General features: G+C 35.7%; 4 protein-coding genes across 5 annotated transcripts; all 4 read right to left on the reverse strand.

Annotated features, from left to right (window-relative positions):
* Window positions 1-111: 111 nt before the first annotated feature.
* gtf2h2 (general transcription factor IIH, polypeptide 2) lies at window positions 112-6790 on the reverse strand. The gene is made up of 15 exons (XM_051111198.1): window positions 6426-6790; window positions 5409-5486; window positions 5292-5328; window positions 5113-5199; window positions 4991-5041; window positions 4864-4918; window positions 4674-4779; window positions 4426-4516; window positions 4260-4347; window positions 4075-4182; window positions 3725-3788; window positions 1090-1193; window positions 887-989; window positions 761-800; window positions 112-663 (listed from the first exon to the last, which is right to left on the reverse strand). The coding sequence occupies exons 1-15, from the start codon at window positions 6479-6481 to the stop codon at window positions 553-555; spliced, it is 1179 nt and encodes a 392-aa protein (XP_050967155.1). The 5' UTR covers window positions 6482-6790; the 3' UTR covers window positions 112-552.
* A 173-nt stretch (window positions 6791-6963) lies between these two features.
* oclnb (occludin b) lies at window positions 6964-13395 on the reverse strand. 2 transcript variants are annotated; one of them, XM_051108751.1, is made up of 9 exons: window positions 13222-13395; window positions 12086-12175; window positions 11050-11713; window positions 10679-10846; window positions 9608-9714; window positions 8961-9059; window positions 8687-8858; window positions 7774-7815; window positions 6964-7642 (listed from the first exon to the last, which is right to left on the reverse strand). In XM_051108751.1, the coding sequence occupies exons 2-9, from the start codon at window positions 12127-12129 to the stop codon at window positions 7544-7546; spliced, it is 1395 nt and encodes a 464-aa protein (XP_050964708.1). In that variant the 5' UTR covers window positions 12130-12175; window positions 13222-13395; the 3' UTR covers window positions 6964-7543. The 2 variants fall into 2 exon arrangements, with proteins under 2 accessions (XP_050964708.1, XP_050964707.1); XM_051108750.1 differs by having other exon boundaries at window positions 13210-13394.
* A 565-nt stretch (window positions 13396-13960) lies between these two features.
* marveld2b (MARVEL domain containing 2b) lies at window positions 13961-18827 on the reverse strand. The gene is made up of 8 exons (XM_051108745.1): window positions 18729-18827; window positions 18313-18380; window positions 16745-17949; window positions 16620-16649; window positions 16369-16541; window positions 16020-16191; window positions 15346-15396; window positions 13961-15020 (listed from the first exon to the last, which is right to left on the reverse strand). Exons 3-8 carry the CDS (start codon window positions 17921-17923, stop codon window positions 14901-14903), a joined length of 1725 nt encoding a protein of 574 aa, XP_050964702.1. The 5' UTR covers window positions 17924-17949; window positions 18313-18380; window positions 18729-18827; the 3' UTR covers window positions 13961-14900.
* A 979-nt stretch (window positions 18828-19806) lies between these two features.
* ak6 (adenylate kinase 6) lies at window positions 19807-22093 on the reverse strand. Its single transcript, XM_051108755.1, has 5 exons — window positions 21875-22093; window positions 21595-21687; window positions 21455-21513; window positions 21083-21228; window positions 19807-20047 (listed from the first exon to the last, which is right to left on the reverse strand). Exons 1-5 carry the CDS (start codon window positions 21909-21911, stop codon window positions 19858-19860), a joined length of 525 nt encoding a protein of 174 aa, XP_050964712.1. The 5' UTR covers window positions 21912-22093; the 3' UTR covers window positions 19807-19857.
* Window position 22094: the final 1 nt, after the last annotated feature.

Here is a 22094-nt window from a genome sequence, read left to right on the forward strand (position 1 = left end):
AAAAAAATATATATATATATATATATATATATATATATATATATATATATATATATATATATTTTTTTTTTTTTCCACAGATAGCCAAGCAAAAATAGCCATGCAAGTCAGTAGTTTTAAATGAAAAAATTTAATTTGTTTGAAAAATTCAAATTAAATTGAGTATAGATAAGCACATTAACATGGCATGTAAGGTACAAAATATAGGACATAATAAATGTATTACAACCTCAGTGGCTTCAGTGGAACCAGGACACTGGAAAACAGCACAAAATGGTTTTCTCTGTTGCTGGTTTTATTTGGTCCAGTGAGATACTTTTCCCCACAGGGGGCGTCCTTTCATACAGTTACAGCTTGAGCACAACTGATGCAAGTAAACAGAAAGCCAAAGTAAGATGATGCCAAAGAACTGACAAGTGTTGGCTCTCATTACTTTAACCCTCATAATCAGTGAGAACCTAAATCTAAGGCTGATGACTTCCTCTTATTTCTTCTGCATCTTTGTAGTTCTACCTAAAGTTCACAGATGTGTTGTAGTCAGGCCATCTTACATCAGGACGTCCTGTCGGTCTGCATGCAGCCAGGACAGCAGTGCAGTGTGTCATGTATGAAGAGATCACACTCCACACAAAACACTTTTTTACATGCTAGACATGTAAACACCTGCAGAGATGAGAAAACAAAGAGGCTAAATGTAATTTTAAAAAAACAAGACTATTAATGTTCCTATGCAAAAGATTTTTTGAATTGAAAAACCTACACTTTTGTCTTGAAACTCTTCTTGGCAAGCCTCACAGAATCTGAAAAGACACAGTGCATTAATGCTATGAAATAGGCTGAAATGAGAAAGGGAGAGGGGTTTTCACAGAATAAGTGTGAAGCTCACCTCTCGCCGTCATACTCCTCTAGTGGGGTCTCCTGGAAGGCCTCAAGCGGGAAGAGGTGATGGAAGGAACGGGCCAGATGAGGAGCGGAAACTAAAGTTAAACCTGTGACAGATAGAAAAGACAGACTGTGAGAACTGAACACTTCAGTGCTCTCTGAAAATTAGTGTAAAGATTTAAGAACAAGGAAATGCTGAAAACGTACCACACACTTTACACTCCACTGGCAGCTCAGTGTATTTGGCTCTGCACTGTGGGCAGTAGTAGCCGCCAAGAGTGAGTCCTGGCTCACCAGCACTGTCTAAGTGCCTAAAATATATTAAAAAATTAACTATAATTAAAATGATTTCAACTGATAAATAATATAATTTACATTAAATATACCGTTTGGTCAGTGAGATTTTTTTAAATTAATACTTCAATTTAGCAAGGACGCATTAAACTGGTCAAAAGTGACAGTAAAGAAAACTTTTAAAAATGTATCGCAGTCACCACAAAAATATTAAAGGAGTCCACTTCCAGAACAACAATTCACAAATAATTTACTCACCCCCTTGTCATTCAAGATGTTCATGTCTTTCTGTCTTCAGTCGTGAAGAAATTATGGTTTTCGAGGAAAACATTTCAGAATTTTTCTCCATATAATGGACTTAATTGGTGCCCCAATTTTGAACTTCCAAAATGTAGTTTAAATGCAGCTTCAAAGGGCTCTAAACGATCCCAGCCAAGGAAGAAGGGTCTTATCTAGCGAAACTATCGGCCATTTTTTTTTTTAATACAATTTTGTATTCTTTTTAAGCACAAAAGCTTGTGTAGCACAGGATTTGAGATGCACGTTCACAACGCTATGTACTATTGAATCACGTCGAAAGGTCACGTGGAACGTAGGCAGAACTACAGACCCAGTGTTTACAAAGCGAACGGGCAAAAATGAAGAAAGTGCAAGGCAAACGCTGTTTACAAACATAAAGGTACAACGATGTCCTCCTCTTAAGTTGTAGGAGAAAAATAAGATGGAGGTTTTCACCATACTTGTAGTAGTGAAGGGAAGTTTGGATCATTTTACAGACTCGGACCTTTGAGTCTCGTTCAGCAAAATGAACAAATCTTTTTTCAAATCATTTCGTTCATTTTAGCAAAATATAATTGAAATGTTAAGTGTTACTTCCCTAACACATCTACTGCTTACACAAAGGTTGATCACACTACAAACAAGACAAAACTATAATGGTATAAGAAACAGAAAAGATTAATTCATTGTTTACCTGAGTCTATGATTAGCTCACCTCACCTCTTATCTGACAAGTTTTCGGGTTTGAGTCGTTCATTCATCACAAGACAGCCCCATAAGATGAACAAACAACTTGAAAAACCCAAAGACTCGAAACAGGTGAACTAATTCCAGTACAGAACCTAATAGGATGTTGCGCATGCGCGACTGAACGATTCACTCCCCGAGACGAATCGTTTTTCCCGAGTCACATTAAAGATTCGTTCAAAATGAAAGAATCGTTCAAGAACGACCCATCACTAATTCATAGCATAGTGGACGTGCATCCCAGAGCCTGTGCTACATGAGCATTTGTGCTTAAAAAGTATACAAATTTTTATTTTTCAAAAAAAAATGACAGATCATTTCGCTAGATAAGACCGTTCTTCCTCGGCTGGGATCATTTAGAGCCCTTTGAAGCTGCATTTAAACTACATTTTGGAAGTTCAAAATCAGGGCACCAATAAAGTCCATTATATGGAGAAAAATCCTGAAATGTTTTCCTCAAAAAACATAATTTCTTTACAGCTGAAGACAGAAAGACAAGAACATCTCGGATGACAAGGGGGTGAGTACATTATTTGTAAATTGTGATGTAAACAATGGTCCCGATACACTTCCTGTTTCTTTTTTTTTTTTACTTTACACAAACATCACAAAAAAATACTACCAACATAACATTTGACTGGATGAAAATGTTACATTAGCACCTTTAAGATGTATTTGTATATGTGAAATAAAAAAAAAATAAAAAACAAAAAAAACAGGAAGTGCTTCTGGACCAGTGTTGTTTACATCTAGCGAATGTTACAATATAAAATAATGGTTTTTATTTTAATATACTTTAAAATATAATTTATTTCTGTGATGCAAAGCTGAATTTTAATAAGCCATTACTCCAGTCTTCAGTGTCACATGGTCCTTCAGAAATCATTTGAATATGGTGACTTGCTGCTCAGAAAAGAATTCTTATTATATCGACATTAAAAACTGTTATTAAGCAGCACAACTGTTTCCAGCACTGATAATAAATCAGCATATTAGAATGATTTCTGAAAGGTCATGTGACACTGAAGACTGGAGTAATGATGCTGAAAATTCAGCTTTGATCACAGGAATAAATTATATTTTAATGTATATTAAAATAGAATAACTTTATTTTACATCGTAATAATTAAAAATTTTACAATATTGCATTTTTCTGTATTTTGTATCAAATAAATGCAGGCTTGATGAACATAAGAGACTTCTTTAAAAACATTATAAATCTTACTGATTCCAAACTTTTAAACGCCAGTGTATATTCAAATAGGGAACTGTTATTTTAAATTGCTCTAATATTTCGGAATGTTACTTTTTACAGTATTTTTGATCAAATAAATGCAGCCTTTGTGAGTGTAAGAAACGCCTTCCCAAAACTTTTTTTGTTTCCAAACTTTTGAATAGTGTATAATATATGTATATATTATTTTTTGTTTAACAGTAGTGTTAAATATATTTAATTTAAATTTAAAATTAGATTAATATTATTAATCAGTGATAAAGAACATAAGACTTCAACTGTACTCACGACATGCTGAATGAGGGTTTGGCATCCTGATCAGACATGGAGGCTATGACATGCTGAGGGAAACCTAGGCAAATCATTATGCACATTAAATATACTGTAGAAGAATACATATTATATACTTACATCTACACTAATACAACATTTGCCAGAACTAATTTTTGCTGATTTACATTTAGAGTACAGTGAAGACATAAAAAACACACAAATAAGGATGACAAACAGCAGAATATTCTTCAAACAGTTGGGCTAAGTTTTGACTAAGCTTTCAGCTACCAGTAATAAGTGTTGTGCTTACAACATTTTACCCTATTTCAATTGTATAAAGGTGGTGAAAATTACTGTGTGATTACCCATGCGAATGAGGGAGCACTCTGAGGAGGAGCTGGCAGGAGGCGGCTTCACATGCAGCATCAGCAGCTCTTTAAAATGACTCTCATCCAATATCACATTGTAGGATCCTATTAGGCCAAACAGAATTTAGAAAACATCACACAAGTACAAAACCATGTAACCATACGGAGGTAAGGCTACCAACCTCCAGTTTCTCTTGTGAGAATGGTGCACACTCGAACCTCTGCTGACAGGCCGATTACAGACACTCTGATCTTCAGACCATTCAGAGTCTGTTGACACATTAAAAGACAAAATCAGCGTTCATCAAAACATACTAACGATTACAGTATACAGCCATTCAAACTCACTTTGATAAGCTCATAGATGTTGGCTGGATCACAGGTAGTAAGACTGCTGAAAATAACCAGGATCTCCTTGCTTGTATGAGCAGGCATATGTCTGCATGAAAACAGAAATATGGTTAGTGACTTAAAATGTGGTGTAGATTATGAATGGTGTCAAACATACAGCTGTGAGCAAATGTCCAGTACTTCAACTAAACTGTAAACAGTGTATTTCAGTTCTACATGGAAGTGTCATAAATGACGTTTCTTACTTAAGAGTCTGCATAGCCAAGTTGAGAGAGTTGTAGAGAGATGGTTCCCCAACACACGTGGAGTCCACTGCTTTCTTCAGAGCTGCTATATGCTTCTTAGGGTTTCCTGGTTAGAGTAAAATAATGTTAAGTGATGATGAAGATAAAGAAAAAGTCTTGAAATATGCAAACATAATACTAATGCATTAACCTGCAAGATCAGTGAGTTTCTCCGCCCTCTTGTTCTTTGTGGTAATGATCCCTATCTGTAACGTTACGGTACAGTTAACGGAAGTTACACACATTGTAAACACTCGCAACACATAGAAAGTCATTACCTGACTGATTGGATTCTGGTCAAAGTACTCCTCCACAAAATACTCCATTAGCTGAAGAAAATAAAAGATCGATTTAATAGATTTCATATATAATGTTAGACTGTAGATGCAGTGCTACTAACCTTCAAGGTCGAGGTGAGCCTGTTGGGCTTCAGGTCCTGATCTTCCATTGATCTAGATGCGTCAATGATCACAAAGAGGTGCCGCATCTGGTTTGGTGGGAATTGTATGCATGATTATGATCGGTCTCGGACAACAAATATAACGCTATACCTATGCTGGAGAGTAAAGTGCATCTTACCATCCCAAGCCGAACTTGTCCATGACTCTCAAACACTCTGTAATGTGATAGAGAGACTGCAAGTGAATAACACAGAAATAAACTGATTGTTTTATAGTTTGCATTTGAGTGCTGTACCTTTTCCTCTTCGCCTGGAAAAGAATGTCCTCCACAGTAGCTTTGAGAGATCCAGATTCATCCTCCTTCAGCACCTCCCTAAGTGAAACACATAACAACATTATACAACTCATTATATCATAAGTGTTCACTTGTACACATAAATATCAGTGGCTGACCGTCTTGTAATGCCTCATACAAACATTCTAGCCATAGTTAACATACTAATCCATAGTTTAAGCTTTTGAAACCTTTGTGTTTTAGATTTTTGTTACAATTACTGAGATGACAGTATGAATAATATTTTATTAAACATATTTTATTAACCCTCCATGCCTCTTCGTTCAGGAGTCACACTTGGCTCCTTCCCGGTCAAAAGTGACCGAAGCCTCTAAATGTAGCTTTTTGGGGGTTTTTTTTTTCAGGAAAACCATTGTAAAATATTTTTGTTCAATAATATTTTTTGATTATTATTTAGAATTTTGAGGGGATTCTATGACAATTTACAATATTTATACAATTTCAATGAGCTATTATTCCCCATTAGGATTAATATATATGTATTTATATAATATTTTTATTATTATTTTTCAATAAATGCAACATTTCACATTAAAACAGAGTGAACGCTTTTACAAATCCATTTTTTGAAGTGAGAATTGTGCCATTTGGTGTCCTTAAAAAATAAAAACTTGTCTAATGTCATGTAAGCTACTGTATATCTCCCTATATACATATATGCAGAGGCTTTTGGATCACCATTGGCATTCTAAAAGACTACTTTTTTACTTGTCATAGTTTAGATATTTTTGTTAGATAAATATTCAACAAAAGTCACCAAGTTTCATCTCACTCCGATGAAGCTACGATTTTTAAAATTTCAAAATATATATTTTTTTGGTCAAAAATGGCCGAAGAGGCCCAGAGGGTTAACAATAACCACTTTTTGTTGGCAATTTGAGGTAAACAGTGCATTTAAAATGATATTTTAATTGAAAACGCACACGAATTGAAGTAAACATACGCTTAACTTCTCACCATGTTCGTTCGTATCCTCCTTCCCAGCGTTTTGCTCTCTCTGGTTCTTCATCCATAATTTATAATCTTAACAGGCTGTAAGCTTTCCTTAGGTGTAATGCTATACAGTTATCCTATTCTTCCGAAAGGTTTGTACTCTCAGATGTTTCAGTAAATTTCTGCATTTGGTCTCCTCACAGCGGCTCCCTTATACGCTGTATAGATTTTCGAACTGAACCATATAATAGCAAATACAGGAAAATGTCTATAACCTGGATATTTGTATTAACGACATATTAATATTGTAACTTGCTCAGTGAACTGTAAAAACAACCAAATTCACCCGTTATTTACTTTCGTGCAAGCCTTGTCCGTCGATTTGTTATGTCCCCTCTGTACAAAAGGAGAACATTCGTTCCGAGTTATGGGAGGGCCTGCGTGTTCCACATATGGTTATTTAAAACTTAAGTTTATGATAAACATTAAGATACCCACTTTAATTACTTTCAAAACCTGAAATGAATACAAAGAAAGTCATTTATAAATTGAATAGCTTTATTTTACTATGTACACAAATAAGCAAAAAAACGTACTGTACATTCAATACAATTTGCTTGCCACATTAAAACGTTAAACATTCAATTCTTTATGAATTTGATAGAATTGATTGAAAGCGACAAATTACACAACTATTCTATAAATGTGAATCATTTATGTTAAATTAAAAAAACATCAGATAATAGATGGCTATTCTGGTGACAGATTAATCAACAAGTTTTAAAAAATGAAAGTAAAAATGAAAATGCAGTAAGACATCACTATAACAAACAACATTATAAAGTCTTTGCTTGAATATCCCTAAAATGAAAACAAAAAGTGGTCACAGTCTTGCTCATGCAGCAAAAGATAAAAGGTTAAAAGAAGACTTCATTTAGCTTAAAAAATACTTCATTGATACCACAATATTTTGATCAAGCTTAGTTTGGCTCAAAGGCAAAAACCTGTCATAAAGCAGCCATACAGTTCTTGATGATAATACGGTGATACAGATTTTTAATACAGAAATACAGATACAGTAAAGTCCCAGAACAAAACATCATGTGACACAATATACCCTCCTGAGTTTCCAGTGCCAGTTTTTACTGTCTGCGGTCATAGTCGCTGACCCGTCTTTTGATCAAGGACAGTTTTGACTTCAGCTGTTTACACCTTTTCTTTTTCATCTGATAATCTGCAGACTGTGGAAAAAACACAGGTCAGCATGTTCCTTTGTACATGTATCATAATTTCTCTACTATAAACAATTAACAGCTGTTACAAATAATGCAATTCATGATATTCTAGTCTGAAGAGATGACAAGGAGTTTACCTTCTTCAAACTTTTGAGCCTGTTGTATACATCCATGGCATCCTGTTTAAGGGAATTGAAACAAGAGCAATATATATTAATGTAACATATTTCAATAACAATACAAATATTATTAGACTAGATAACATTTAATGTTTAAAATTGTTTTTTTATTTAAAAGTGGAATAAATACTATGAAAACCAAATGTTTTTCAACAATAAGATTTAAAAAAAAAAAATACTAAAAGAGAAAGTCTGTTTTGCTCATTTATTTGATTCAAAGTACAGCAAAAAAAAAAATTACAATTTAAAATAACTTTTTTTCCTTTTGGATACATTTTAAAATGCAATTTACTCCTGTGACTTTAAAGCTGCGTTTTTAGCATCATTACTCCATTCACATGATCCTTCAGAAATCATTGAAATATTCCGATTTGCTGCTCAGACAAAATTTTTAGTATTATTGTTGAAAACAGCCGAGTAGAATTTTTTCAGGTTTCTTTGATGAATAGAATGTTCAGAAAAACAGCATTTATCTGAATTAGAAATCTTTTATAACATTATAAATGTCTTCATCATCACCTTGGTCAATTTAAAGCATCCTAGCTAAATAAAAGTATTCATTTCTATAATTTCTTTCCCAAAAACAAACACAAGATTATACTGACTCCAAGCATTTGAATGGTATAGTGTATAATGTTACAAAAGCTTTTTATTTCAGATAAATGCACAGGAATAAATGACATTTTAAAATATATTCAAATACAAAGCAGTCATTTTAAATAGTAAACATATTTCACAATATTACTGCTTTTGCTCTATTTTGGATTAAATAAATGCAGGCTTGTTGAGCAGAAGAGAATTCTTTAAAACACATTAAAATTAAGAGATCTATACCATTAGAAGAACAGTTTTCACTTTATAGATTACATACCATATACTGCGGACTGCCTTCCTGTAAGCTGTCCAGCTCTCGATCTGTGTCTGCCAAGCCCTGATTAATATCATCTAGCTCAGCCTGAAGACGTTTGTACTCCATGTGGTCTCTGTCAAACTCTTTCTTGTACTCAAGCCTCTCCTGCTCATTAATGATGGGAGGATACTCACTGAGAACATAACAGCACAGAATAGAGGTTAAGAGAAAAAAGTGATACTGATTACATAAAGTCACAATGTTTTTTTTTTTTTTTTTAGGTGATTTCCCTCACCTTCCATAGTCAGTGTCCAGCTCATCTCCAGACTCTCCAGTGTCATAGTCTCTTAGGTTGCGCTTCAGTCCACTTATAGAGCTTGACAAGTCAGAACCGCTTTTGATTAATAATAAAAAATATATATATTTTGTTAAAAACATGGGTGTGATATTATTACAATTTTTATTGTAACTGGCAGAGTGAAAATAGCTTCCTGATTCCAATAGTTTCACTCAGTTCACATGATCAGTTTGTGAAACTAGTTATTCGTGTTCATGACAAAACAAAATCCACCCGGTCCTATTCATACAAGGACCAGATTTCCTGGATTCCTTCTCTCTATGGCACCTAGTCTAGCGACACACTAATACTGAGCAAGCCAATTATTTTGAGTCTGTCTGTGCTCACTTAACTGATTAACATAAGTGTTCATTCTGCTTACAACATGACTTTGCATACATTTTAATTGTGATTAATAAACTGGATTACAACCATTAAAAAAACAGTCAACCACTATCTATAATAACCATATTCTAAAACAGCCTAATCATATTCAAGCCCTAACAATGCAAAAATCACTGAAGTTTAGAGTAATATGAAAATTAATGCATTTTCTACACTTTTGTTTTTACAACAAAATCTTTAAAAGAACTGAAATGACCTACCTTGGAAGATAAATTGGTTTCTGGCTAAGAACCATTGGCTGTTTAACACTGACTGGGTCATTGTGGTCATTGACAAAAGCTTCTGGATCTCCAGACACATTATTAACCTAAAGAAAAAACAAAGAAAGTCTGAGTTCATATCTAGACATTTTGTATAAATAGCAGTCTGGAAACATAATGTGCATTTAATAATTTAAAAAAAATATGCACTGAAACCTGATTACTTGGAGTACACGTTTGTAGCAATCTGTATCAAAAGGTGTTTGTCAAGAGGTGTTTGTGTTTTTTACAATACCCCCACCGCTCCATACAGCCAGCATGACAACATTTGTCATCTCAAAACATTTTCACTCATCATTTGGTAGTTTCTAACTCTTGTAAGTGTTGCTGTAGGCCTCTTTTACCTTAGCTATTCTGTTTCCCCAACGCACTCAGCCTTCTTTTTGTATGGTAAATAGTCTGGACAAACATTAAAGCCAGGCAAAACCGGTTCCTCCGCTTCCACAAATACCATCATGACATAAAGGACGAAAACTACCACTGCTTACATGGTGAACTGTGTAAGAACAAAGCCAACGGAGTGACCTACTAACACTAGAACATGCTGGGGTTTTTTTTGGACTAACAATTTCCACCTATCAATTCATAAACGTAAGTCACTATGTAAGTGTTCCATGTATTTCATCATGGGATTTTATATCATAATCATGCTTTCCATCAAGTGAAAGTGCATAAGAGGACACACCCAGAAACTAGACATAAAAACTTCTTCGTGGAAATCTTTCTCCGAAACTTTTCTTCATGGAAGAGTCTTAATAGCAATGCTCTAGGCCAGTGATACTCCCTAAAACAGTGGAGCAATTATAGGCACCACATAGCAGCTCAACATGCATCGAAAAGCATGTCAGGATATATAAACATTTAGCTAAATGTAGTAGTTTAGTAGTACAACCTAAGTGCGACAAGCAGTATTAAATTTCATGACCTCAGGAATCCATGCATTGTACTGAATAATGAAAAACACAGGACTAACATGAACAGGAAGTGCAAGTTGCTAGTGAAAATTCTTACCCATTCCCCGATGCCTTGAGACGTGAGGCCGTCGGTGATGGTCTTCACGTCATACCACAGAACGCGCTCCCTGCCGTATCTCCTGATCTGCCCTCGGGTCTTCACCGCGAACACAAGTAAGATGATCAATCCGACCACAACCAGAAACCCAAGAACGACGGCAATGGCCTTGTAAAGAAAGAGAAACAAGAAATAGCACCATGAATGAACAACAGTACAGAGGACAATGTAGCAGATTGACTTCTGTGTTTGCATTAATCTCAACTAGCATTTCTACACCAAAGAAAGGTATTAAGTTGATAATAGCCAACCTTAACTGAACAAATATTATTATGAAAATGGCCTGCTCCTTGTCAGGAGAACATGCTCACCTCTTCAGGCTCAACTACACAGTAGTGGTATAAATACTGATTGATGAAAATGCCAGAGGCCTGATCTTGGTTCTTGTATTGCGCACACAGCTGCAAGATTTGATTGTACATCATGGATCCAGACGTCTGAGCAGTGGGGTTAACAGCGACCAGGTACACGATGGTGGCGATGAGCATGAGTGCAGCCAGGATTGCGCAAATAATGATGGAGGCCAGATAGAATGCGGGAGACTGTGAAGCGCTCTGCCTCGACACCGCCAGGATGAAGATGATGAGCACAGCGATAAAGGTGATTGCCGCAATCGCGATGATGAAGCCCTTGCCTGTTTTTGGATCCATGTACGTGCCTCCATAACCGTAGCCTCCATAGCCTCCGAGACTCCCTCCATATCCACCAGCCCCACCGCCATATGCTCCACCTCCATAGCTGCCTCCATAGCTCCCTCCATAGCCCCCTCCAATACCCCCAAGGCCCCCTAGGCCCATGGCACTGGCATCATAGTCCCATGCCAGTGTGGAGGCTACGCAGGCAAACATAGCCACACACAAAATGATGATGATGATGCACAAAATCTTCATGACACCCGGGGGGGACGTCCAGCGGTAAAAGTGAAGCATTTCATCAGGGTGGTAAGAAGCTGTGCGATGGGAGGATCGATGGTGACTGAAATGACAAAGTGAGATAATATGGATAAGTGAAAGGACACTATTAACTAATTGTTTTAAAACTACTCAGATCCAGGGTTGTTGTAGTTAACTAAAATTTAAAAATGTAAACTAAATGCTGACTAAAGTAAAATAAAATATTGTTTTAAAAATTTGAATATAAAAACAAACTAAAACTAAAACTAATAAAAATGACAAAAACACAACAAAATTAGCTTTAATTTGAACTAAAATTAAAGTGAAATTAGAAAATACATATCTAATTCAAAATACTAACAAAAACTGTAATAGTATATGAAAGGAGTGAATGAAGAACACTTGTCTATACTGATAATGGATGATTACACACTTTCTCTAATATGCAACTTACCGTCTTTCGCCATATGCGTGAGGGCGACTTGATTTTTTCGGCATGATGTTAGCTTCCTGGACAAACTTAACAGGGTTATCTGTGTGAGATCTAATGCAAGAATTAAAAAAAAAAAAACATTATTGATGAATCATTAAAATATAATAAAGTAATCCACTGTTGAGGAAATACAACCAAAGAACCAGACATAGATCTATTCCATATACAAAGATGGTGAAACAAATTAAGATACACAGTGGCTTTTCACATTACAGTTAATAATGGCTTTGCATTTTTTTAATAATGGCTTTTTTTTTTTTTTTTTTTTACATAATTGTTAAGAGAGACCAAGAAGTGTTGTGCTATAACACCATCAGTATAGCCAAAAAGATATATAAAATCACTGTTTACAATATATAAAATCATATGGTGACTGGTGACAAGTTATAAGAGTTTTTTTTTTAAATATAATAATAATAATAATAATGGTTTTCGGACAAAAAAAATATGGCTGACAGTATACTTCTGGACTCACAAATGTGGACAATTTTTCCATAACTATGATTTTAAAAACGTTTTTTATAATTGTTAGTCGCGTATTTCTATATTTGTTCCCAATTAAATTTACTTGTTTGAATTACAATATGTCCAATTAGGATTAGTTACATCCCAGTCGTAGGTTGCAGCAAAACCTTAATATCACTGTACTTCGACTTAATTTACTTTGTTTAGGGATAAATTGCAGATTTCTAAAATGCTTTCATTTGTAGCAAAGTAATATGAAAGTATTATGTTAACGTTTGAAATCAAGTGAAAAATCAGTACATCAATACTTTAGTTTGATCAAACGTAGGCTACATTCAGGGAAGAAAATAGCCTACGTCAAAATATTCTTAGAATTACGACACCTGACACCTAGAATTTTACATGAATACCACATTACGAAGCAGAAAACCATGCTTGTCAAAAACACAAACAAGACGCTTAGCGTACAACTATTTAAATTTCCTAAAATGAGTTCCGCGCAACATAGTTGCGCTGCGTATTAGTAAACACAACAATCAACAACATAGGCTACAGTATTCAGCTGGGAATATTTAAAAAGAAATTTGAACACAGAAAATAAACTAATCGAGGAAACTCACCCTCTACCTTACCAAAGCAGTCAAAGCTGCAGCACAAAGCTTTTGTAACTCTTCCTCGCTCCTTACAGGAGTATTTCACGGATTTGCAAGACGCTCAGCCTTCAGGAAACGCCCGCTGAATGCTGAGGGAGTTTGAGTTTCATCTGCCTTCTCTCACACAACACATCAGTGAAACCAGCCTCCCCCCATCCTCACCTGCACAGGTGCAGCCCCGCCCTGAACGTGTGCGCGCCGCGCCAGACATTCTCAGATGCAAGATGAGCCAAGTTAATTTGCATAGCGACTTTCACAATACATATTAGCTATAGCTTTAACAAAAAAATATTTTGACGCATTTAATATTTAAAAAATAGCTACTTTTACGTTAGATAAGTCATACTAGTACTAAACTAGCAGTTTAGCCAATTTCTTGGATTTCTGTCTATAAACAACAGTGTACCACGTTCGTTTGGTAATTAATTTTTTTCAAAATTTTATGTTGCAGGGAGTCACTGCTCCTTTCCTCTGTACACCAATGGAGCACTTGGTCTGAAAAAGATCGAAGACCCCTGTAATATTTTGAAAACTTTTCTATCTCATAATATGCGCATAAGTTGCAAGTGGTGTATAAGACCAATGGAATTTCTGATTGCCCAAATCACAAATCTGTAATCTAGGAGGTATTTTTAAAATCCACTCCAGTCATCATTTAATTAGAAATAAAAAGCAAGTTGTGCTTGGCTAATTGTCAGAGTCTGCTTTGTTTGACATGTGTCTTAGAAGTGTAATGTAATTATGGTTTCAATTTACTGTAGATTGTTCTAAAAACAATAACAAAAATTAAAACAGCATTGTTCTGGATTATTACACACCATATTCAGTATTTATGAGCCATAAGGTTTGTACAAAAAGGTGTATGAGCACCTTTTCTTCCTGGAGTCCACTGTAGTTTGTAACTTGATACCTTTAGAGCTGTCAAGCAATTACTTTACTACAATTCAACTATATAACAGCAGGCCTATACACACAATGCTCTGAGCCATGTAGTAGCGTGTTAAGTATAAACAGACACATGAGAGGTGATACAGTATGTTAATCTAAGTGTTAAGTACTAGTTCATTATTTTGTCAAAAAAGGAAATGTTTGCCAGTAAAATGTGGAGGCAGGCCTGTTTATGTTATCTACTTCCAATATCAATGATGAAATTTAAAGGTCAAGTGACATTGAAAAAAAAGTACATATAACTCACAAACGACTGTATAAAATACACAAAAAAATGAAAATTAAACTAGCAAGACTATAAATTTACCAAGCTTTCTAGGACTATCACAGAGATACTGCCATTCAAACAAATATTGAATACAGTTTTGAAAGCTATTTACATTATATTCTCCAATTAACTACAGGAAGCTTAAAGATTCTAGTGATTTTCTTCAAATGATCTATTTCTAAATAAAAAGTATATATATGACATGTCAGTAACAGAGAGAAGGTAACATTTTCAGTGCTGGTTTTGAAGTGGTAGATGTCCTTCATTATACTTTCCTGCTCTATTGAACTGAATGTGAAATTATTTCAACACCAACCAAGAATAAACCAAACACTCCATTAATTCTTGAAGGTACAGTCTTTTTTTCTTTAAGACAGTTGCTGCTTTTCTGGGAACCTTTGTGAAGGTCATGATGAATTTGAAAAGTACATCAAAGTTCTGTTTAGCTGTAACCGTCATTCCAGTCCATGACTTTGTCATACTCCTGAATTTTCTGCTTTATGTGTGCAAGTTTGCTTTTCAGATATTCACACCGCTCCCTTTTCTCCTGGTACGTCGGGTCCTACAAACAGAAACAGATAAAGAAAGCTTCCACACAGACAGGAAGTATGTAAACATGTCAATAGCATTTACGTCTCCCTAACATTTCCAGTTTTTCAGTTTCTACTGTTTGTGACACTCCAACAGAGACAGATACCATGTCATTCTTTTGCAATGACTTAAGAATGTTGAAAGTCAACAGACAGATGAAGGGTTTCAAATGGGTCAAAGCAGCTTGTAGAACATAGGTCATAACTTACCTTATCTGGGAAAAGGAAAATACATAACATTTGTTCTGTATATGACTTTAAAACTGAAAGTAGATAACCGTATTAAACAGTACTTACAGCCTTTTTTCTGTTATACTCTTGAATAATGCTATTGATTCTCTCTTGCTCCTGTGGAAGAAAAACCACGATTAGTATCTAAAATATTTGTTTAAAGCAAAAGACTTTAGATTAAAGAATTGTATTTAGCTACTGTGATTGATCACTATTTTTAATCGTCTTTGTGTCTTAACTAATTAATTTTAATTGTCATGTGACGTGACAAATGTGACCCTGGGCTACAAAACCAGTCATAAGGGTACATTTTTTGAATTTGCAATTTATATATCATATCATTCATTGATGTATGGTTTGTTAGTAAAGGACAATATTTGGCCGAGATACCGCTATTTCTAAATCTGGAATCTGAGAGTGCACAAAAATAATAAAATGTAAAAAAAATCTAAAAGTATTACTTATCTAAAATTAAGTAATGATATAGGTACGGTAGGAAATTTACAAAATATCTTCATGAAACATGATCTTCACTTAATATCCTAATGATTTTTGGCATAAAAGAAAAATCTATAATTTTGACCCGTACAATGTATTTTTGGCGATTGCTACAAATATACCCATGCTACTTAAGACTGGTTTTGTGGTCCAAGGTCACAAATATTCCATGTAGTTTCTCAATTAACATAAGCTCATAAAAACATTTAAGTGTAATAATTATCAGTGTTTAAAACCATTACCATTTGGCTGGAAGGCTGCTGTGGTAGATTCCTCATCAGAGTATCCATTTCCTCAAACTTCTGCGTTAAGACCTGAACCTCAGCATGCAATTCTTTATATTCTGCATATTGATCATTAAACACAGCCTTGTATTGCTCCCTCTCCTCATCAGACCGGATTGTGGGATATTTTCTGTGAAGAGAAAGATTACACAGAAAGGGATAAGAGATTTTAAAAAGCCATAAATATAACATTTATAAGTCATAAATGTGCATGCAAGTTTGTAAACATAATTAAAATAGAGTTTATATACTGCATGAAATAGCTTGAATGAATGAATCGTTAACATAAGTATTCTTTGAAACTCACGCCACATAGTCTGCAATGACCACAGGTTTGGGGATGTGGCCAGCAGGGATATGACCCCTTAAGATCTCCGGTTCCATCATAACTGGGTTGACAGGTGTGCCATCATAAGATTCTGCACTGGTCATTACTGGAGCAGTTTGAATGGGCACAGAGACACTTGAGCCGGCACCAATCTGAGATTACAAAGAGTACATTACAACAATGATTTCAAAATCTGAAAATGTTCATCACATAACAATTCAACTGCTTACCATATTGAGCGGAAGTCCTTCTGATTTAATCTAAATATGAATAAGAATAGAAAAGCAAGCAAATTAGATTTTATTAGCAAAAGTTTGAGATGTTAATTTAAAAGAACAAATGATTTGAACTTTACATCTTGACCCATTCTCTCTCTGCGCATCCTTGCAGCTTCATGCCTCCATAGCTTCAGACACACGCCTGCTCCCACGAGATACAACAGCATGTTGACAAAGAGGAAGATGATGGCCGCATTCTGCCCAGCCTCTGTTCGGCAAAATCCCGCATTGGGCCCAGCGTTGAAATGTGGATAATAGCAGAGACCACCACGGACTGTGTCTCGCACATACACGATTGCAGCTGACAAATAGAGCAGTGCTAATGCCAAGTTTATCACACACTCTGTGATTGGCCACCAGCTGGAGTCTAGTAGAATGGTACGATAATACATTGTCACTCCCAACACTACTAGAATGACAGTCACTATCCAGGCCACTCCAGCCACCACAATAACAAAAGGAGTCAAAGGTCCTGAGTAGGAAGCTCCAGTTCCTCCATACATTCCACCCATTGATGCTCCTCCATACATTCCACCATACGTCTGATGCATGGAGTAACCAAACATATTAAACCACTCATTGTCCTTGTGCACATACGCACAGACGCAAGCAAAAACAGCAGCTCCCAAAAGCAGCTCTGCGCATCCCAAAATGCGCAAAAGTCCAGCCCAGGACTTCATATACGCATAGCGTTGATTGTACTCCTCCACCTTCTCGCTGTAAGTCATGGCTGTCTGCAAAGAACGTCCAGAAACCGATTCCAGCGGCTCACCTAATAACATCGCCTGCTCCTTCCTTGAATTGTAGCTGCCTCCAGATCCTCCATAAGGGTCTAGGTAAGAGCTTGGGGCTGTCGGTGAGGGTGCACGTGAGTGTGGAGGAGAGCACGGGACGCCTTCGGTGGTGGTGTTCACATCAGGTGGTGGTGGTGGAAATGTCCATTTCTTGCTGCCTCGGTTGCCACTGGCTCTGAAGAAGTTCTTCACAGAGTCAGGAATGAAGCGTCGGACAGGTTTGATGTCCATGGCATCGTCCACCTGGTTTTCAACATCGCTTGGATAGAAATCTGGCCCAACAGGAGGGTTTTCGGGCAGCGGCGGTGGTGGTAAACTGTCATAGCTGGATGCTGGAACTTCACCACCAAGTGGGTAAGGAGCTTGCTGACCCCACGGCAGTGAGCCGATGGGCACCTCATCGTAGTAAGGCATATCGCGGACCCGATCAAAGCGGGATGCTGACCCGTTTCCAAAAGACATGGGGATGGTTCTAGCTGCTGAGTGAACTGAGGATTATAAAGTTTATACATATTATTATAACTCCTTGTTTTGCATACACACTGACATCATGTTTTACACATCTTTTACAAACATAAAAGTAAGGACTGACTGATATTTAAATTCTATGTGATAATAATAATAATTATTATTGTTATGCCATGGTTTAAAACCAATAAATAATTAATATTATTTAATAAGTAGTACATTTACAAATTCAAAACAATTGTTTTAAATAGTTTAGTCAATGTAGGCATTATAATGTTATCTAGAATATATTTAAAAAAAAAACAATTTAAATATGTACATGCACAAGTACAATAATATAGTGCTTCTCTACACAGAAAAACCAAAGTCAGTGACTGTCTTACCTGGGTATAGTAGTTACATTGCCTCACAAGGTGAATTTAAAACCGTGTTTTTCTTCTTACAAAGTTCACTGAAATAAAAAATAAACATGCGAGTTACACACTGGCCAAACGAGTTTAAAAAGCGCGTTTAAAATCTAGCAAAAATGTCACTTTTTAAAAAGATAGCACAACATCTTCGTAGCATGACGTGATCTTAACGCGGTTTGAAACCTGCCTGTCTACAAAGAACAGGTAAGAAATAAAACGGAACTAATGCATACAAGCTCTAAAGTCGTCCAAAATGAAAAAAAACGAACTAATTTAGCACTACGATAGCGCATTTATAATCTACACCAAAGGTTTGGGAGTTGAGACCTATGTTTTTCCATGTTTTTGCCTAAAATATATGTTTTGTTAAAAAAAAACATCGCTCTTACCTGATACCGATAGTTTCACCTGTCTTCCGCCACTGGTGCTGCAGGTAAAGGGGAATCGATCACGTGACTTGTCCTGCCCCAGTTTGTGATGTCACGAAACCAGTTTGACAAGCAAACATCAGACTAAACACTTGATTATGTATGAAAAATCAGTTGATTTATCAACACAAATTATGTGGGTTTTAGAGGTTGGCGCTTTTGTTCGTACTGTGTATGTGCAAAAGATAATTAATGACAACATAAACGGTTATTTACTACTCCTAAAACGCAAAAATTCAGAAAAGCTTAAACTGTTCTTCTGGATTGCTAAATATGTAGTAATGTAGCTGATTAGGCAAAACACAGAAGCCCAGCATTATTTGAGAGTTTCACATCTTAATGTTAATCACTCGCTGAATTTTGTTAATGTGTCCACCTCATTCCATTGAAAAGAGAGTTTAATCTAATTGAGTGACATTTTTTGCAGTCTTTTCGATTTGCACACACACACAAAGTCATCTTTTGCACATCACCAACCTGAAACAAGAAAAATCTTAATTTGTTTGATTATTCTCAGCTTTATTGATGATATGGCAAAGGTAATTTTCTAAGATTTTCTATCTGATGGATTGATTGTTGTAAGAGCATTAACAGAGATGATAAGAGGGAAAATGAAATTAAAAAGCAAAAACAGAAATGGCAATTTAGAAAAACGAGTTGCTCCATTATGTTAATTATGTAATTGTATATCTTATGATCCACATTTTGAGGAGAAACACCCATGTAATTTACCGTTATTTTTGTGAATAACATTTGTGGCAGTTAAGCAATAATATCCCATTTATCAAAGAATTTGAATTTATCTTTGATCATTTAATCAAAGAATAAGACAAATGTAACGAGTCAACAGAAAGAGGCTCTTTTAAATACAGTATAAAAATATTTATTTCTTCCATTCATTTTGGAAGAGAGTTTAACTTATTTCAAATTGAGTCATTTTTAACAGCCCCACAGATTTTAAGTCTTTAGCTCAATGATAGTGAAAAGAACAATACTCTGTCTGGGGCAACAGTAACTATGAAATGTGATGTCTGTCTACTTTGACATGAACTCAAAAAGTGTTTGAGCCTTTCACATATAATGTCCCATGTCAGTTGTTGTCTTTCATCCATTGTTCGATCCACTGAACAATTTGTTCCAGATTCCTCTCCAGGTCCTCAGGAGTGTTACTGGGGAGCTGGTGGACTATCTCCTCCTTGTAGGCCTCCATGGCTTCCTCATAGATAGTCTGGAAAATCTCACACTGCACATTGTCCTGCAGCTTCTTTCCTGTGTATCCTCTGAATATGAAAGATACATAATTAAAATCACAGCAAGAGAAAGTATACAGCCACACAGTATGTAAATAACTGCTGAACTGTACACGAGGCCTTTAAATCACTATCACTAAGACTGATTAAAATGATTCCCTCAAATGTTCCCTGTTTTGCTCATCCCAGATTTATTTTAAAGTTCACTTCCAGAATGAAATTTTCTTGATAATTTACTCACCCCCATATCATCCCATATTTTCATGTCAAAGAAATTACGTTTGAGGAAAACATTCCAGGAATTTTCTCCATATAATAGACTTCAATGGTGGTCAACGGGTTGAAAATCCAAATGGCGGTTTCAATGCAGCTACACGATCCCAGCTGAGAAATAAGGGTCTTATCTAGCAAAATGATCTGTCATTTTTTTAAAAAATAAACTTTTTTTTTTTTTTTTTAACCACAAATGCTTGTCTTGCACTAGCACTGCAATATGCTTCACGCACAGTTAGTTCTTGGTTTGTGTACTTCGGTTCAAAAAGGTAGGGTTTTCTCCTCCAACTTCAAAATCGTCCGACATCATTGTTTTAGATTTTTTTGTAAAGGGCTTTCTATGCACATTCACTTTGTAAACACTGGGTCGGTACTTCTGCCTACATCACGCATGCGTGATTACGTAATGCAGTAGATCAAGCTAGTGCAAGACGAGCATTTGTGGTTAAAACGTATGTAACTTTCTATTTTTCTTAGAAAACAACAGATCATTTTGCCAGTTAAGACCATTATTCCTCGGCTGGGATCGTGTAGAATCCTTTAAAGCTGCACTGAAACTGCAATTTGGACCTTTAACCCGTTTAACCCTTTAACCTTAATTTCTTTTTGACTGAAGAAAGAAAGACATGAACATCTTGGATAACATAGGGATGAATATTAAAAACAAACAATCTGCAACTTTTCATTCTGAAAGTGAACCTCTCCTTTAAAGATAGTCATGTAGTCAAAAAGGGCCAAACTGAAATATCACATATGTAACAAACATTACTGTTAACTGCTGTGAACACAAACCTGCTTTCAAGACGATTGTAAAGATTGGTGTTGTCTGTGCGGAGGACAAAAACAATGTGAAACCAGCGTTCAGGGAAGAAATCACAGCCATGATAATCAATAATGACGCCTCCATCTGCCATTTTGTCCTCCAGCTCATCCACAACCTAAAACAATGAAATAGTCTTTAACATTTTGCTTTATTATCTGCAGCTTGTTGGATTTGCTTTTGACTGGTGATCAGTGCAGTTTCAATAACCTGCTGAATACCCTACCCCTATATAATAAACAATATAAAATGTATTTTGCACTGTAAAAATTCTGTCACTGTACATCATCCAAGGTGGAACAATTAAGTAAAAAAATTGACAGATCCAATACAATAGTACATACCCTGTCCTCATCCAATATAGGGCACTGGTATTCATCATCAAATCCTTCAAACAACTGACCTGAGGAGACAACAAAAATGTTTAATCTAATTTTACATTAAAAAATAAATACAATTTTTATTTCAGAGAACAATAACTTACCCTCCTGTGCCAAATCACCAACATTCACATAGGTTAGTCCTGTTCTCTGAGCCAACTCTTTGCCCAGGGTGGTCTTTCCTACACCAGGGGTACCTGTCAGTTCATGAGGAAGAATATCAATGTTTAGCATTCATGAAAAAAAAAACATTTATTATTATGACTACTACTATTTTTGATCATTGCTATACCTACTAAATAATTCAGACTACATTCAACCACATTTGTATGACATGGAACAACCTAATAAAATGTAAATTGTTTAAAAATCAAGACAAACCACCTGTAAGCAGAATGTTTGGTCTCTTCATGATTCTCATTGCAAGATATCTCACGTGGAAATAATACAGTTAATAACACTCGTTTTACACAAATCTCAGCTGGGTGCTCAGTATCAATAAGCATACAAAAACATATGATGTTTAAATAATCCGTTGGTCATATCTTATGTAGCTGTAACAGCACAGATCAACATAAAAACGTGTTCAAAATTGTGTCGTGTG

This window comes from Labeo rohita, chromosome 5, assembly GCF_022985175.1.
Source record: "Labeo rohita strain BAU-BD-2019 chromosome 5, IGBB_LRoh.1.0, whole genome shotgun sequence".
NCBI lineage: Eukaryota > Metazoa > Chordata > Actinopteri > Cypriniformes > Cyprinidae > Labeo > Labeo rohita.

What these genes read in the sequence shown, in the direction of transcription:
- gtf2h2 (XM_051111198.1), bottom strand. Translation starts at nt 6,481, where the DNA reads ATGGATGAAGAACCAGAGAGAGCAAAACGCTGGGAAGGAGGATACGAA. An exon ending in GTGCTCCCTCATTCGCATGG is followed by an intron (nt 3,789 to 4,074) that starts GTAATCACACAG and finishes TGATTTGCCTAG; the next exon opens with GTTTCCCTCAGCATGTCATA. An exon ending in AAGAGTTTCAAGACAAAAGT is followed by an intron (nt 664 to 760) that starts GTAGGTTTTTCA and finishes TCATCTCTGCAG; the next exon opens with GTGTTTACATGTCTAGCATG.
- oclnb (XM_051108751.1), bottom strand. Translation starts at nt 12,129, where the DNA reads ATGCCGAAAAAATCAAGTCGCCCTCACGCATATGGCGAAAGACG. An exon ending in GTGTAGTTGAGCCTGAAGAG is followed by an intron (nt 10,847 to 11,049) that starts GTGAGCATGTTC and finishes TTTCTTTACAAG; the next exon opens with GCCATTGCCGTCGTTCTTGG. An exon ending in AAGGCAGTCCGCAGTATATG is followed by an intron (nt 7,816 to 8,686) that starts GTATGTAATCTA and finishes TCCCTTAAACAG; the next exon opens with GATGCCATGGATGTATACAA.
- marveld2b (XM_051108745.1), bottom strand. Translation starts at nt 17,923, where the DNA reads ATGTCTTTTGGAAACGGGTCAGCATCCCGCTTTGATCGGGTCCGCGAT. An exon ending in AAGGACTTCCGCTCAATATG is followed by an intron (nt 16,542 to 16,619) that starts GTAAGCAGTTGA and finishes TTGTAATCTCAG; the next exon opens with ATTGGTGCCGGCTCAAGTGT. An exon ending in AGCAGCCTTCCAGCCAAATG is followed by an intron (nt 15,397 to 16,019) that starts GTAATGGTTTTA and finishes TTTCTTCCACAG; the next exon opens with GAGCAAGAGAGAATCAATAG.
- ak6 (XM_051108755.1), bottom strand. Translation starts at nt 21,911, where the DNA reads ATGAGAATCATGAAGAGACCAAACATTCTGCTTACAG. An exon ending in ACCAAACATTCTGCTTACAG is followed by an intron (nt 21,688 to 21,874) that starts GTGGTTTGTCTT and finishes ATGAACTGACAG; the next exon opens with GTACCCCTGGTGTAGGAAAG. An exon ending in TGGTGATTTGGCACAGGAGG is followed by an intron (nt 21,514 to 21,594) that starts GTAAGTTATTGT and finishes TTGTCTCCTCAG; the next exon opens with GTCAGTTGTTTGAAGGATTT.